This window comes from Penaeus japonicus, unplaced genomic scaffold, assembly GCF_977035675.1.
Source record: "Penaeus japonicus unplaced genomic scaffold, GWHDUDI00000001_assembly GWHDUDI00000026, whole genome shotgun sequence".
Classification (NCBI taxonomy): domain Eukaryota; kingdom Metazoa; phylum Arthropoda; class Malacostraca; order Decapoda; family Penaeidae; genus Penaeus; species Penaeus japonicus.
In genome coordinates this window covers 27,867,939-27,882,938 of record NW_028234428.1, presented here as the reverse complement: position 1 = coordinate 27,882,938, position 15,000 = coordinate 27,867,939, and the positions used below count along the sequence as shown (strand labels likewise).

Genomic DNA, 15,000 nt, shown 5'->3' with positions numbered 1-15,000 from the left:
CAAGACTTCATGCTCCATAGAGTGCATTGTTTTATCAATAGTTTTGATTTATTATGAAAAAAAAGGAGTGCTGTCATTAGGAAGAACTGATCAATAAATTCACAAAAGCAAAAAAAGAATGACATTTGTACAAGATGTATTTATGCATTTAGAGTTATAGAGAATATGACCAAGTATTTTTTATTGTTGTCATTATTACTAATACAAACAGAAAAAAGTTTCTCTTACTGTTTGTATGTCTTCTACTCTAATAGTTAAGATAGATGCGTAGATGATACCTGCACATCCACCACTGGCGTGTGGTTCCCTTGGCTCATCAGCAAAGGCCAACTGACTACCATTTATATTCTGGTTTAACAGAGCTTGTAGACCTCCCTGGCAATATATTGTCAAATAAGTAACCAAATTCAAGCTCGACTGTGCATGTATGTGGTGGAGGTTTGTTGACCTTCGACGAAATGTGGAGGCAGCGGCAGTTGTTTAACATTGCACTGCATTCTTGGTAGACTTTAATTTATATAATGTTCAGATCACAGCAAGATCCTAGTGGATTTGGCTTCAACACATGTGCCATAGTTTTAGACATTAAGTGCAGTATAGTATATTAATGAAAGCTGTAGTATTATTTATATTTCTGTTTATTTATATCAAAAGATATTTACAGAAGTTGCATAGAACATTTTTTTGATAAAGAACTTAATGATAACTGGTAAACTTATTTTGCTCTGGGTGATTAAATTTAATTTATGATGATGCCAGTATGACAATAAAATTAGAATGATAGTAGTGATAATGTTGATAATATTTTAACAGTATTCAGCATAGTGAAAATGGTACTGAAAAAACAGGAATGGGAATGGGAATGTAATTGATTATATTGATAGGAATGATAATGATGATGCTGACAGTATATATAATGTTGATGAAAATAGTATTATTATTGTTTAAAGTCGTGATAATAGTTGATATCAGTTCATTTGGAAATGTAAATACCTCCCTACCCATGATTTTTCTTCCCATTTCTTGGTGTGCAAGAAAATAGCTCTAGAGGTCTACACCAAAAAGACCCAATGAATAGATTGTTTTGTTAGACGATTGTTTTAGTGGATGGTTGTGTAGGGGTCTAGAGCTGCTCTCTTGCATCCCAGGAGATCGGGGTTCAAATCTTAGCCAGGGAGGTGTTTATGAAATGCATTTCTGCAGGTTTTGATTATTCAATTTGACTTGGACCTTAACCCATTGGTCACGGTTTTATTAAAATATGTATGCAGTAGGATGGCGGGTTTACATTGTCTGGCATGGTGCCATCCGCGTCTACGACCAAATCTACCTTGGCAGCAAATCATGCCATTCGCTGCTAATGGGTTAAATCTGGTCTTTTCAATTGAGTGCATATAATATTGCTACTTCTTTTCCATATGTAATGTTCAGAAGTTGTAACTAAAGGAGCCATCCATTGCCCTCAACAGATGTGTGCAGAATTAAGAAATACAATGAAAATCGAAACAAAAATGATTCCCTGACAGAAATTCATGTATCTCACCAACATGTCCAGGTAAGAATTTTCTTGGTTAACTAAGATTTTTTAATCGTTAGAGGATCATGTTTTTCCTTGACTATCCCTTACATGTGATCATCATCTAGAGATCAGAGTTTTTCTTTAGGTCTTGATAATTATCATGATGATTAACTACAGTAAAAAATTGCATGATGATAATTTTTGTTGTAAGAAGAGGAACAATGAATAGTAGTTGTACCAGTAATGATAATAGTGATCATGTTAAAAATAAAGATAACAATATTATTACAGTTTATATTAGTTATGCTAATCTTTATATAAGGATTATTAGTAGTTTGGAAGTACTTTTGTGTATAATTTTGTAGATTCTGTTTATTGATGATTGATATTGATATTTTATTCATTAACCCTTCTGGGCTGGGCATTTTTCATAGGGTCAAATCACTCTTTTACTATATTTTTCAATTTGTTGAAATTACAAATTACATTAATTACAAATGTTGTGTAGTATCACAGTGCTTTTATACCTTACATACATTCAAATATTATACCATAAGTCTAAAAACTGAAGAAAACACATAAAACATCCTAAGATGCCCTCCCAAGGCTGTTCATCCTGAGATACGACACATCCCAGAAGGGTTAAAAATTCTTAAGGCAGCACTGACACATGATCTTTATTAGCATCCTTCTTTTGCAGATGGCTCCGTGGTGCAGTTTGGGCAGCAGGGACGTGTGTGGTTTGGTGTCCAGTTTGTGTGTGCCTGAGTGGGGGTGGAGCATGGTGGGTGTGCGCGTGTGCCGTTGGCCTTATAACCGTCACTTTGGGCTCAGGGTACACCACGTGGACCGTTTTCAACAATTTTTTGAGAGAGGGTCCCACCTCATACCCACTCCTTGCAAAGTAAGTTGTGTCATTACCAGTGAAAGCAGTTGATTAAAATGAAGTCTGTATATATTAGTTTAGTCTTTTATTTGTTTATCTAAGTGGCTATGTGTCCTTGTACTTACCTTCATGAAATAGAAAGAGTGATGAGAATGGCAAAGTTGATTGGTCATATGGTCTGCATCAAAAAAATTTAAATATTTGTAAGAAGATAAGTATTCAACTGAACTACATTAAATTTAGGTGTGTCATAGAAGTAAATGTCTAGTGTCAAATGTGCTGATTGGTAACACAATAGACTTATTGGTTCAGGAGGGGTAGATGGCAAAGTCAGTAATATCTCTGCAACAAGTCCTGTTTAGCTATTTTATGAAAAACGATTGTCATAACATAAATCTGCTTACAGGAAAGCTGCAGCAGTATGTTGTACATGTTCATTTTTCCTTCATTTTTTTTTTTTTAATGAATGGCTATTATTCATCTTCCCTATCAAAATCAGTTAATAAATCAGATTACAAGGTACATAATCTGAAAGTTGATTTTTTTTTTGCTCTCTTTTTTTTTTTGAGACCAGAATTACACAATAACATAATCACTTCCTCCATTATGCAGATGCTTTAGCATAGCGGAGCGTGTTATCGAGAAGGGACATGGCATCAGTCCAGACGTTCCTGAGAAAGGGATACAGTCCAGCCCTTCTCACACCCTCAGAGGGGCTGGGATACTGCAGCTCTCAGGCTCAGGAGAACTGGTCATCCAAGAGCTGGAGATCACGGCTGCATCCCTGCACTCTGTTCTGGTCCATCCCTGGTACTCTCATGTCTCGCCAGACTACCATTTCTCATACCAGGTACTTTCTGTCACTTTCCTGTACTGAATAGAGGTCATTAAGATGCTGATCCCCTCCCCACCCCACAACCACCCTCCTTTCTGTGAAGTTGAGGAAAGAACATAATTTTCTTTAGAGCATTGGGATGATTAAGAATACATTGAAGAATTAGACACAGTTAAATAAATCTAATTTTATAGAAATTGTTGATTAAAAGAAAGAAAGAAAAAAATTACACTATGGGAAATGTAATTTTGTATGTAATCCTATTCCATTTTATTCCAGATAAAAGATATCTTGGAAGATATCCTTATCAGTATGTGCCAGCGGATAAAACAGTCTGGCAATGTGACCACCGTTGCTTCAGGCATCATCCAGGTCTACATTCAGCACTATCGACAGTATCAGCGAGCACTAAGAAAGGTCCTACTAGTATTCTCACTGAATATTAAATCATTGCCTTGAAAATACTGTATATTTAAAAGGAGTAAATGTGAATGTGATTCCTTTTTGGTTGATAAAGCAGTTATTCATCTCAGTAATCAGGAAGAGATAGGAAGGTGGTGTAAAGATTAATTTTTGTTAATAATCTTTTTTTTACAGATCTCCAAGAAACACAAAGATTCAGAGCCTCTGAGCAGAGCAGGAGTGCAGGAGCTCCAGGCAAAGTACAAGCCCCTGCATCCTGCTCTCAAGAGCCCCGAAACCCTTCGAACCTACTACCGCAAGTTGGCACAAATTCTCCTACAACATTACTTACCAGTAGAAATGATACGCTGCAACCTCATCTTGGTCTCCTTGCGAGATCTCTTTGCTCAAAATGTCTTACAGGCCTTTGTAGACCTGCTTTGTGATACTCAGTGGCTTAACACAGTGCTAGCAGAAATACTCTCAGAAGTCTCAGATGGTGCAACAGGCGCAGGGGGGGCTGGAGGACAGAGCACACGGCAAGAAGCATCAAGTGAGGAATCAGAAGAGTCTAAAGACATGCAGCAGGCCTCTAGCAGTGAGAAGTTGCAGGCACACACAAGCTTGCTAGAGGCAATTGAAGAGGAGACTTTGTCAGAGCTTCAGCAGCTGGATCCTGCTGTCGCCCTTCAGAGTGATGCTCAACAAAGCGAAGTAAGCTCCCCCAAGAGTGAGGATGGCAGTGAAGCTAAATCTGCCGACAGTGAGAAGTTTGAGAATGCAGAAGCTCTCGTCCAGTACGTGAGAAGCTCGAGCTTGGAGAAAGAGAGCAAAGAGGATGAAGATTATAGAACTGTGTCATCAGCTTTGGGAACACTCCTCTCCACTACTGCAGGCCCTCTTCTGCCTGACAACTCTGCCATGCAGTACCAGCCCTTGGTGACCAAGATGTGGGAGAGCCCAGTGGACGAGAAATGCTTTGTGGACGTGTCATCTCTCAGAAGGAAGAAGAACCCCTTTTCTCGTAATGTTGTGGAAGGCATGAAGGAGGAGGAGTATAAATTGTTGTACTACCCTCCAAAGGGGGAGAAAAAATCCTCATCAGATACGAAAAGCCCTGGTAAAGATAAAGAGAAAAATGTAGTGCCAAAAATAGAGGATCTTAGCAATGGGAAGATTGAGATCAGGTTGAATGACAGTGATTTGCAGGATGAGGAAGACATTCAGAGGCTGAGTGCCACACCAAACATAGGGGAAATACCACGCAGCAAGAGTTGTGGAAGCCTCCTGAACAAAGAGCAAGAAGAGACCAGACACAGAGATGGAAAGACAATTCATGCATCTCTTAATGAACTAGATAAACCAAGTGAGCAGAGTGAAAAGAGTGAGAAGAGTGGTTGGCAAACTGACCCATCCTTGAGTCTGAGTGATGATGAAATGACCAACAAAAAAGAGAAAGGACACCTAGTCAAGATGAACTCCTTTGATAAGAATGATGGAACAGACGAAATCTCACTAGAAATAAACAGAAAGCTGGATGTAGACACTGAAGCAACATTAAAAAATAGAACAGAGCCTTCTGGTTTCACAGAGGAAGAGAATGGTTGCATACCCCTCAACCTACCCCCTGGGGACGTCCCTCAGGCATCTAGCACTCCTGTTGACATGACGGATGGTGAACCTCCAGGCACACTGGAGATCTCCCCTCCCATCAACAATGCTGGCTTTGGGTGGGAGAATCCTGACCTTTCGCCCATCTACGAGGAGAGCGAAGACCTTGCTTCATCCATCGCCAAACTGAGGTAATTCCAATATCTTTATTTTTAAAGTGAGAGTCATATATTCAGTTATGCTGATTTTGATTTTGAATTTTGGATCAGCTTGTTAGGCACTTTTGATGCAGTTTTATATTTATATTATAGATAAAACAGAGGTGAAAGTTAAATGAAAAGGAATTTGTTTTATCATAATTGATTTGACAAGATAACTGATCTGGAAAGATTATGATTAAAGATCACGAAAAAGAAGATGAGAAATGTATATAGTTATCATATGGTGACTTTATTCATGAACTTAATCATATGTGTATATGATATATCAGTAAAATGATCACATTGTTTCATAATGATGTCTGATACATATAACTGGACGACATGAGATGATTTGATATAACTTCAACAGATCTTTACTGACTGAGAGAGAGAGTCAGCATAGCCTTGGTAGTTTAAGTTCATACGGCTCAAGTGAGAGTGAACCCAAATCTGCACAGTCTGACCCGGGAAGGTACACGCAGGAGAAGTCACGCTTTACATTCACTCACAAAGACAGCTCAGGCTCTCTTGGTAAGTCTGTTTCCATTTTGTTGTTTGTGGAAATGAGTAATGTTAAAGATGATTGGCAAGAAATGGAATTAGCAGAGGATATAGTCTTGGTGTATTTTTTTTTTCATGGTTCATGAAAAGGTGAAAATATATGTTATGCGAGCACACATGCATGATTTAATCTTCGTGTCCATAGTAGATTCAATCCTTTAGAGTTTATGAAAATTAAGGGTGTACGTTGTTCTGATTTCCACATCTCACCCAAAATTAGAATAAGTCAGCAAAGGGTTTTTTACTATTTTAGTTTTAATGATGAGTATCTAGCCATTGTTGAACCATTTTGAAAAATGTACTATTCCTAGCATGTTAGATTAATTGTTTAGTATTTTTACCTTCAATTTTGAAGTAGAGAGAGGCTTGAATTCAAATTTAACATTAGTCCACAGTCGTCCTATTTTGACAATACCAGAATATTTTTTTGAATAACATTTTTTTCCCCATGTGGAAAATACAGTATTTGCTGTCATGCAGCATTAGTTCATTCAGTATTTTTCCAACAGCATCAGTCAAGTCAGTGTCAAGTTTAGAGTCATGTGGCAATGGTTTGGCAGATGAAGAGCTCTTGGAAGCGGCTGAGATACCCCTCGATGGCCGTGTGTTCCTGAGTGTGAGCGTCCCCTCGACTGAGGTTCACACCGAACCGGGAGGATCCCAGTACACACTCTATACTATTCAGGTGAATTTTCCCTGCCAGTGACCGTTTGCTGGTTGAAACATTCAAAGTTTTTATCAGCTGGTTTATACTGTGTCATAACCCCCCACCCCACTATCCCTTACTGCTTGTGAGGGAGTCCAGTCTGTTTTACACATAGGGAGAAGATTGAAACACACAGCTCTCCTTATGTAAATGATAATTATAGTGTGCTTATAGGTTTCACTCATAAATTTAATTAACATTTGGTTTCAGTATGATGCTATTTACCTGTGTGAGAGTGCAGCAACACCTCAGACAGAAGGGGCAGAAGAGGTGGCGAAAGAACCCTTGGCTGTTCCAGAACCACGGATGGTTCTTCAGACAAACTGCGTGAAAAGAAGGTATGTGTAGGAATGTTTTGTGTTATATAAAAATGTGTGTATACATTTATTAATCACTCTATGTATTCATTCATTCATTCATTCGTGATAGATGTTTATATATGTGTGCGTGTGTGCGTATGTACATGTACATTTATATATATATATATATATATATATATATATATATATATATATATATATATATATATATATATATATATATATATATATATAAAATGTCTTAATTTTTATCACAACATATCTTTTGTAGTTAGATAGAGTATCTGCAGTGGTGTCACATAGCTTTTGATATACCTAATTTGCATGATGTAGATGTTATACAATACAGTGAGACCTTGCATGTGAATTCTGTGTGAAGGTAGTGTAGGTATGACACCTGTAATTATATTGACATAATGATTTATGCTCTAGCAAGGTTGCAGAATTTTTAGACTAGATATTTTGTGAGAGTATTTAAAAAAAGAATATCATTTAAAGGTTCTGTTTTAGAAAGTAGGTAGCAAATATATTTGTAAATATATGTTCAGATAAAAAGATTCACTCTTCTTCCTCCTTTATCTTTGTCTTCCTTTTACTTGAAACAGTTTTTTATTGGTTCTCTTCTATATCATCTATGTCATTTGTTTCCATTCTCTCTCTTCACTCTTCTTTCTATTTCCTGTCCTCTCTGTCCCCTCAGTTGTGTCTGCTTGATTTTCATCTGTTTCAATTGCATCTCCTGTCTTTTCTCTCTAATTTCATACATTTTTATTTTCTCTTTCTGTCTGTTTGGTCCCCTCTTTGTCCCTTTCTTCCTGTCTGCCTTTCTTTTTTCCCTTTTTGCTTCTTTCTTTTCTCTCTCTTTTCCTCTTTCCATCATTCTCCTTTTATCCCTTTATTCTTTCCTCTTTCCTGCCTCACCACTCTCTATCCTTCCCTCTTTCCTGCTTCACCTCCTACTTTTGTGTCTCCCCACCCTCTCTCTTTCCTTTTCTCTTTCTTTCCTTCTCACCCTCTTTCCTTCCCTCTCTCCTGCCTCCCCACCCTCTTTCCTTTCTCTTTTCTTATTCTTTCGTATCCTGTTTTCTTTCCCCTTTTCTGCCTCCCTACCCTCTTTCCTTACCTCTTTCTTGCTGCCTCCCTATTCACATTCCTTTCCCCTTTCTTTCTTTCTTTCCTTCCTTCTTTCCTGCCTCCCTACCCTTCATCTTTCCCTCCTCCTTGCTTCCTCACCCAATTTCCTTCCCTCTTTCTTTCCCTCTAACCTACCCTCTTTCCTTCTGTCAGCTGCTTCTCCTCCCTCCCTTCCTGTTTCACAGCAATACCTATACCACTGATAAACTTAGGGTACAAAAAATCTGAAATGAAAGTTAAAATAAAGATGATATGTGGCGTTAACCCCTTCACTAGATAACCAAAGAAAACGATTGAAATAGTAAATAAATAATAAAATGATTGCTAGCAGGGCCCATCAATGCCTCCCTGGTATAAGCAAATCCCACTCTTATGTAATAAATTATTAATAATGAAAGTCAAGTAATATAGTACAGTATCCGGAAGAAAGAAAACGCAATTCCACCAGTTAAGACTGATGGAGCATGAGACAAGGGTTATAAAATTGTATATAAAAGAAAAAAAAATGTTTCAGTAAAGGACAATGTTATATTTAGAATTCTATATTAATTTGTATAGCATGTAAAAAAAGAGGAAGATTGATTCAGACACACCTTTGCTTGTTTATTTTTTTGTTAATATTGTGTTTCAGTTAATTTGTTGTCTTTTTTGTACCATAGATGTGTTTGATTCTTGTTGCCTCAGAGTAATGTATCCACCATACCAGAAAGACAGAGTAGGAAGTAAAAACACTTCAAAATTGTGACATTTCAGATTTTGCGAATCCCCAGTTCCTCAAGAAGGTCCTGAAGAAGATTGGAGGCTAGAGATGGTAATGAATGTGGCTTAGGCTCAGGCTTAAACTTTCTTTCTATGGCTCTGTTGGTATCCTATTTCAAAGTGTGGATAGCTAAATACAGTGCCTGTGATGGAAGGGCTTGGAATTCTGTCTTTTGCAGGGGAGTTTGGTGGAAGTATATTAATCTGCATTTGTATATATTTAGTAAACTAAAGTGAAGAGCTGTTTTGTTCATATATGGCTACCTTCAGTCAGGTGTGATATATATATGTATATATATATATATATTTTTTTTTTATGCTGGTGTAACAGGTCTTGTTTTGTGTTAATTGAGAGGATTAGGGGAAAGAACAGAACTTTGCACTTTGTGTAGAATTTTAAAAACTAAGAAAATGAGTTGTGTCTAGGGAAGGCAATTACCTTCTTATAGTTATTAAAATATCTTGTATGCCTCTAAGAATCAAAGGAACCACCCACTCTGAAAGCAATGCACCAGGTATCCACCATATTCTTCCTTTTTTCTGATAAAGTGGAAGGAATTAATCATGTTTTACCAAGATGGCATTTAGTCAAAGACATTCACTAGTGTATTAGTTCAGAACCTGGCCTTTTGTGTGTGAGTGTTGACATTGATGAAGTAACAACCTTTAGGATGAATAGAAAAAGTAGTTTTTAACCATTTAGGTTAGTAGAAGGTCAATGAGTGGTGTAGCACATGTTTTGAAATTTTTTTTGTCATGAAATAAACACAGATGAAGGTAGAAAATATATAAGATATTTTTTTAGTTGAGTAGTTATTTATAAAGTATCTTTTAATGTTAAAAAGAGTGTGAGAAAGGGGGGGGGGGGCATTATAAAAACTTCTGTAAACAAATTATTTAAATTTGCTTTGAAACTAGTGAGTACAAATAGGTAATGAATTCTAAAAGCATAATTAATGTATATTTTTTCAATTTTCATTGATGATTAAACTCTCAATCTGTCACTACGTTTATGTTCATCTTCAGTCTCTTGGTAATTTGGCAGAATGTCTGTTCAGGAAAATCCACTATTGTGTCTGGCCTTCCATCTGTGTCTGATCCAGGATAACACATCTTTTGGACACAACATGGGTTGGCTAATCCAAATTTTCTGATGTTGACATAAAAAGAGAAACTAAATGAACAAAATGGCTCTTCTGTTTCATCTTATTATAAAGCGTGGGTTTGGAATTGAGATTGTATTATTCAAATGCGTTGACTGAACTGCATTAAGGTTTCAATCTTTTGAGTGCTGCATGCTTATTGTAGTAGACATGAGCATGACCTTTGGAGTGTTCTGAATGCTGTGATAAGTGATACTCTAACACTCTTATTTCTAGAGTTTATTGTTTTTATTTCAAATACCTAATACGTTATGAATGATTTGTATTCTTGATTCATGATTTTTGGCTATATTCTAATTAGTTATTGTTTTTTATCAATATGTTTGATATCTCTTACTAATTTTGTGCATTTCAGAGGTTGTCCAACTTTCAGATTGCGAATTAAAATCATCTTAAACTTTTCTTGTCTTTTTCTCCCATGCATTTGTGACTGTGCTAACTACTTGCTTGACTGAATTTTAAGAATCATGTATCCCAAAATTGCTATTGCTCCCTCTTGCCCACCCAGATTTCGTGAGTTCCTGACCCTGCACTCAGCACTGGAGGAAGACTCCAGGCTACGAACTGCAATGAAGGGGGTGAAGGGGCCCAACAAGTGGCTCAACTTACCCTTCAGCAAGTTGGACTCCACAACTATCGCCACACGGAAGCAGTTCCTTGAAAAGTATCTTCAGGTATGTTAGCCTTCCCTTGATTTTTCTTGATTCTATATCTGATTAAGGCTTTCAGTTCCAATTAAAATAAGTGCTTTTCTGTTGTATTATACTAATTTTTACTACAAATCTTTCCTGTTTCATCTCCATGAAGAGTAATTAAAAGAGTTTTTTGTGCCAATAGTCAGTGATCCAAAGGCCGGAGGTGAATATATCAACTCCTGTCAAGGAGTTCCTAGCGTACGGATCAGATTCTTCAGTGTCATTCGTCAAGAAGCCTCTGGAGCTGCATGTTCCTCGCCTGGATAAGGTACTACTAATAGGAAATAGTAAATCTGTGGGTTGAATGAAATTTTATTAATGGATATACAAGAAAGAAAGATAATAGGTATAATCTAAATCAAGGATTAACATTGTATTCTGATCTTAGTTGCATTTCATCAGATGCATTCATTCAGAAAATATGTCTTCGAGTGAACTTAATCATTATCACTCAAAGATAGATAATATACTACTTCTCTACTCCCAGCTCCTGGCCAAGACTGTATCAGGTGTCTTCCATAGCCTTAAAACGGCTCTTCCGAGCTTCGAGTCCTCAGACACAAGCACAGCAGGAGAGTCTGCGGGAAGCCTTGGGGTCAACGGAGGTGCTGGAGGAGATGGTATGTTGAAAAGCAAGAGTGGAGGGGTCCTCAGTGAACGAAACAAGCTAGCTGCCTTTCTCTCCAGCGGCAACAAAGCAGAGTATGAGTTGAAGCTAGATATTACTGCAGAGGAAGAGGTAACTTATTTGTATGAATTGTGTTGGATCTTGTTTGGGCTGTCTTTTCAGAAACCTTACCTCTTGTTTACTATTTTGTGACTTGTTTTATGATGGATCAGGTGTTTTTTCATTCTGAATTTTTATCATCACCATATGTTCCAGGAATGCCTGATTGAAGAAGCCTTAATGGTTGAAATTTCTGGTTCTGGCAAGGACGAGTTAGTGGACACGGCATATGAAGCCAGAGAGTCACGGAGCCTCTTTTCTCCCATTCTCTATAAAAGGATTCAGCTCCAACAGGAACAACAGCAGCAACAGGAGACACAACAGCAACCCCAAGAACAACAGCTCCACCAACATCAACTCTCTGTTGTTGTGGGGAGAGGTGGTGCTGCACATGCTGCCCCTCCTTCACCTGCCTTTCATGCAGTGCCCCCTCCCAGTGTCGCATCCGAAGAGGAGGGTTGTGATGCCCTGTCACTTGTGAGGAGAGACAGCCAAGAAGATTCTCCCAATGGTGTGTAATAGAGTTTTTTTCTGTTCTGAGTTGTGAAGTGTTTAAATTTACAGTGAAATGAGGTTGAGTAAAAAAGTGGTTGAACTTTATCCAGTTAATATGTAAATACAGTGCATTGGTATAGTATGAGAATTTTTTGGTTCTTTTAGTGTTGTTCTCTTCATTAACCTGTTAACCCATTCATGCCGGTGGCATTCCAGCCTTGCAGCCTTTGTAATGCCGGAGCTCTCGAACGCATAGGCCTAAATCAATTAAATGATCGACGCCATATGACGGCACCCTGCGAATGGGCCTTGAATGCGCGGTACTTGTGGTGTACCACACGTCCAGAGAGGGTTAATGCTGGGAGTGTATCTGTACATGCAGTTTTTTGTTTCTTTTTTTTTGACATATGGTTCTACAAGACCTTAGTCACAAAGTAGGCAGTTACTAGGGGTACCAGACCTTATCTACTTAACCCATTCACGCCGAGACCGTTCCGGCTTTGTACGGTTGCAATACCGGGGTTTTCGAATGCATAAGCCTAATGTCTCGAGATTCTCGGATGCACAAGCGGCAAGCCTGGGCTGCCCTCTCACTCACCCCAAGCGCCGGCCTTGCCCTCATATCTGGTCCCCGGCGTCTGATGCAAAAACCGCAAAATGTGTCATCACGTCAACCGGCTCGAATGGGTTAACTATGAACATAAATTTTGAAGACAAAGTTTTTTTCTATTATTATTACTATCATTATTATTGTAATAATGATGATAATAGCATGATTACTGTAATGATAATAAGAATAGTAATAATGAAATAAAAATGAAGAATCACAGGTGAAGTCCAGTAAGGCCATCTGAGTGTAAAAAATTGAAGGAAATAAAATCTAGGTGGGCAGGGCATGTTCTCAGCATCAACAAGTTAATCAAAGTCCATATATCTATATCTTTGCATTCTTTTAATTGCCCTGTATAGGAAACAGAAAGAAATGTATGACTCAGCAATTTTTCCTGCCCAAAGGACCTTCATCAGGTTTTGACAATTATCTTCTAGTATTACCAAACAATTTTTATTTCCTTCAAGCTAAAGCTAATGTATTTTGTAGCATGATCTAATGCTGTCCATGTGGTGGAACAGTTACATCAAAGAATCCCTTTACAGAGGGAGAGGAGGACTGTGCCTGGCAGAAGTGGCCCCTGTCTGTAGGTGTGATGGATGCTGTGGTGGAGGTTCTCTCTCCTTCGGATCACCCAATCACCCACCAGCCCTGCGTCACTCTCCTCACCCTTACTGCAGCCAGAATCACTCACAGATGGCTACAGGTATAGTGGGTCTTACCGTCTGGGAGAGAATTATTGTTATGTAAATACACAGTTGTGAAGGGGAGGGAAGTTAAGTAATGAGGATGTAATAACAAAAATCATAGTTGTGAAAGGAAAAAGTAAGAAGTCATAATTTTTGTTATACTATGTGAATTCCACCCTAGTAGAATGATATAGTATTTGTTGCTATTTATCAATCACTTCAGTATATCCTACCTCACATTTGAACACCATTATGTAAATAAACATTCAACTAATTTTATCTCCAGGCTGAGTTAGAACGCTTGTGTGCTGAGCCTCAAATAACAGAGTATATCCATGGTTTGAGAGAAGCGATTCTCAATGCTGAGGAGAGAGCACCAGAACCAGCATCTGAGGACACAGAAGCATCTCGTGTACTTCTTCAGGAGGCTCTAAACAACTTCATCCCCGGTGAGTCTTAATCAGAGGAATATGTAACAGGCTTTGTATAGAAAAGATTATGAAGTGTTAGCAAGGGTTGTAGAAAATGATTGAAGGGGTTCAGGTCTGAGAATTAAAAGTATTGTAGGTTTTGAGAATTAACCCGTTAACGACGGGTGACTAGATATCACGTCTAGTGGTTTTTGGGCTACACGCCGGGGACGTGTTATTTTGTCCAGCCTGGCTCGCGGCCAGTGTGGCCGAGAATCCCAACGCGTTAAGCTTATGCGTTCAAGAGTCCTGGAATTTTGGTCTTTTTAAGCCGGATTGGTCCCGTCGGGAACGGGTTAATTTAAGGATGGTGGCCTCTTTTGACTCTTGACATATCAGTGAAATTATTTGTGGGACATGATTTTTGTACTTCATATTGCAAGTAGGTCTCATCTAGTTAAGTTGCTAAAAGTGGATTGCAAGTTTGGTAAAATAAAGGAAAATAAATGAGTTGATTTGATTAATTAATGTCATATTTGAAGAAAAAAATCAATTTAGAATGGTGGCTGCATATTAGAACTTTTCTTATTTGATTGTTGACCCTAAAGGTTAATACAGTTACATGTTACTCCTCTATCTTGTAACTGTGGATCTCAAAAATGCCAACAGTACCATTGACTTTCAAGCTGATACAGATACATCTCCTTACTCTCGAACTTCTAAGGAATTCTTTCTTCCATTTTGAAATTACCAATCAAATGAGCATAAGAAACAATGATTGTATACTTATGTATGCACTAATGCTTAAAAAATCTGACAAACTTTTTCACTGTTACATGTTTTCTACTTTGCATTTTTTCCTTATTTCTTCTGAGCTTTCTTTTCTTTTCTTTTTTCTTTCTTTCTTTATTTTTTAAGGATTAATGGCTTTGGTATCATTCAGCTTTTCAGGGTGCAGTCCTTGTTTATCTTTCATTATCTACATCAAGGTTTTCCAATAAAAGATGGTTGGCAAGAATGATAAAACCCATTTTTGTCCCAAAGCTCATTGATGAACAGAAGATAAATGCGCTTATGAATTAAAACTTTTCCCCCAGGGTTCTTGAAGATGATGCTAGGCAAGGAGCTGACACAGCAGGCAATCATGCGCATGGTAGACTCAATCCAGTACCCAGCCGTGACTGCAGACCTGGCTCTCCACATCCTAGACCTTTTGGCCATCCGGCTGATTCCTGTTGTTCCACTCACACTTTGAACCACTGCCGAGGGTGGCTAAGG

The 15,000-nt window shown here is 38.1% G+C and overlaps 1 protein-coding gene across 2 annotated transcripts in view; it reads left to right on the top strand.

Annotated features, from left to right (window-relative positions):
* The window catches only part of LOC122244562 (uncharacterized), a 17,672-nt gene that overhangs the window by 879 nt on the left and 1,793 nt on the right, over nucleotides 1–15,000 (top strand). The window contains exons 2-16 of one of the 2 annotated variants that reach the window (XR_015192335.1): nucleotides 1,470–1,555; nucleotides 2,220–2,423; nucleotides 3,018–3,255; nucleotides 3,520–3,657; nucleotides 3,838–5,444; nucleotides 5,824–5,984; nucleotides 6,524–6,699; nucleotides 6,931–7,058; nucleotides 10,605–10,770; nucleotides 10,934–11,059; nucleotides 11,279–11,530; nucleotides 11,797–12,029; nucleotides 13,169–13,329; nucleotides 13,599–13,761; nucleotides 14,820–15,000. The exon at nucleotides 14,820–15,000 is cut by the window's right edge and continues 1,032 nt beyond it. Coding sequence is in view for 1 of the 2 variants with exons in the window: in XM_043002502.2 (XP_042858436.2) it covers nucleotides 1,533–1,555; nucleotides 2,220–2,423; nucleotides 3,018–3,255; nucleotides 3,520–3,657; nucleotides 3,838–5,444; nucleotides 5,824–5,984; nucleotides 6,524–6,699; nucleotides 6,931–7,058; nucleotides 10,605–10,770; nucleotides 10,934–11,059; nucleotides 11,279–11,530; nucleotides 11,675–12,029; nucleotides 13,169–13,329; nucleotides 13,599–13,761; nucleotides 14,820–14,977 (4,056 nt within the window). In the remaining variant the exon portion in view is untranslated. Of the gene's footprint in view, nucleotides 1–1,469; nucleotides 1,556–2,219; nucleotides 2,424–3,017; nucleotides 3,256–3,519; nucleotides 3,658–3,837; nucleotides 5,445–5,823; nucleotides 5,985–6,523; nucleotides 6,700–6,930; nucleotides 7,059–10,604; nucleotides 10,771–10,933; nucleotides 11,060–11,278; nucleotides 11,531–11,674; nucleotides 12,030–13,168; nucleotides 13,330–13,598; nucleotides 13,762–14,819 lie in introns of both variants that reach the window. The other variant, XM_043002502.2, reaches the window with a different exon arrangement.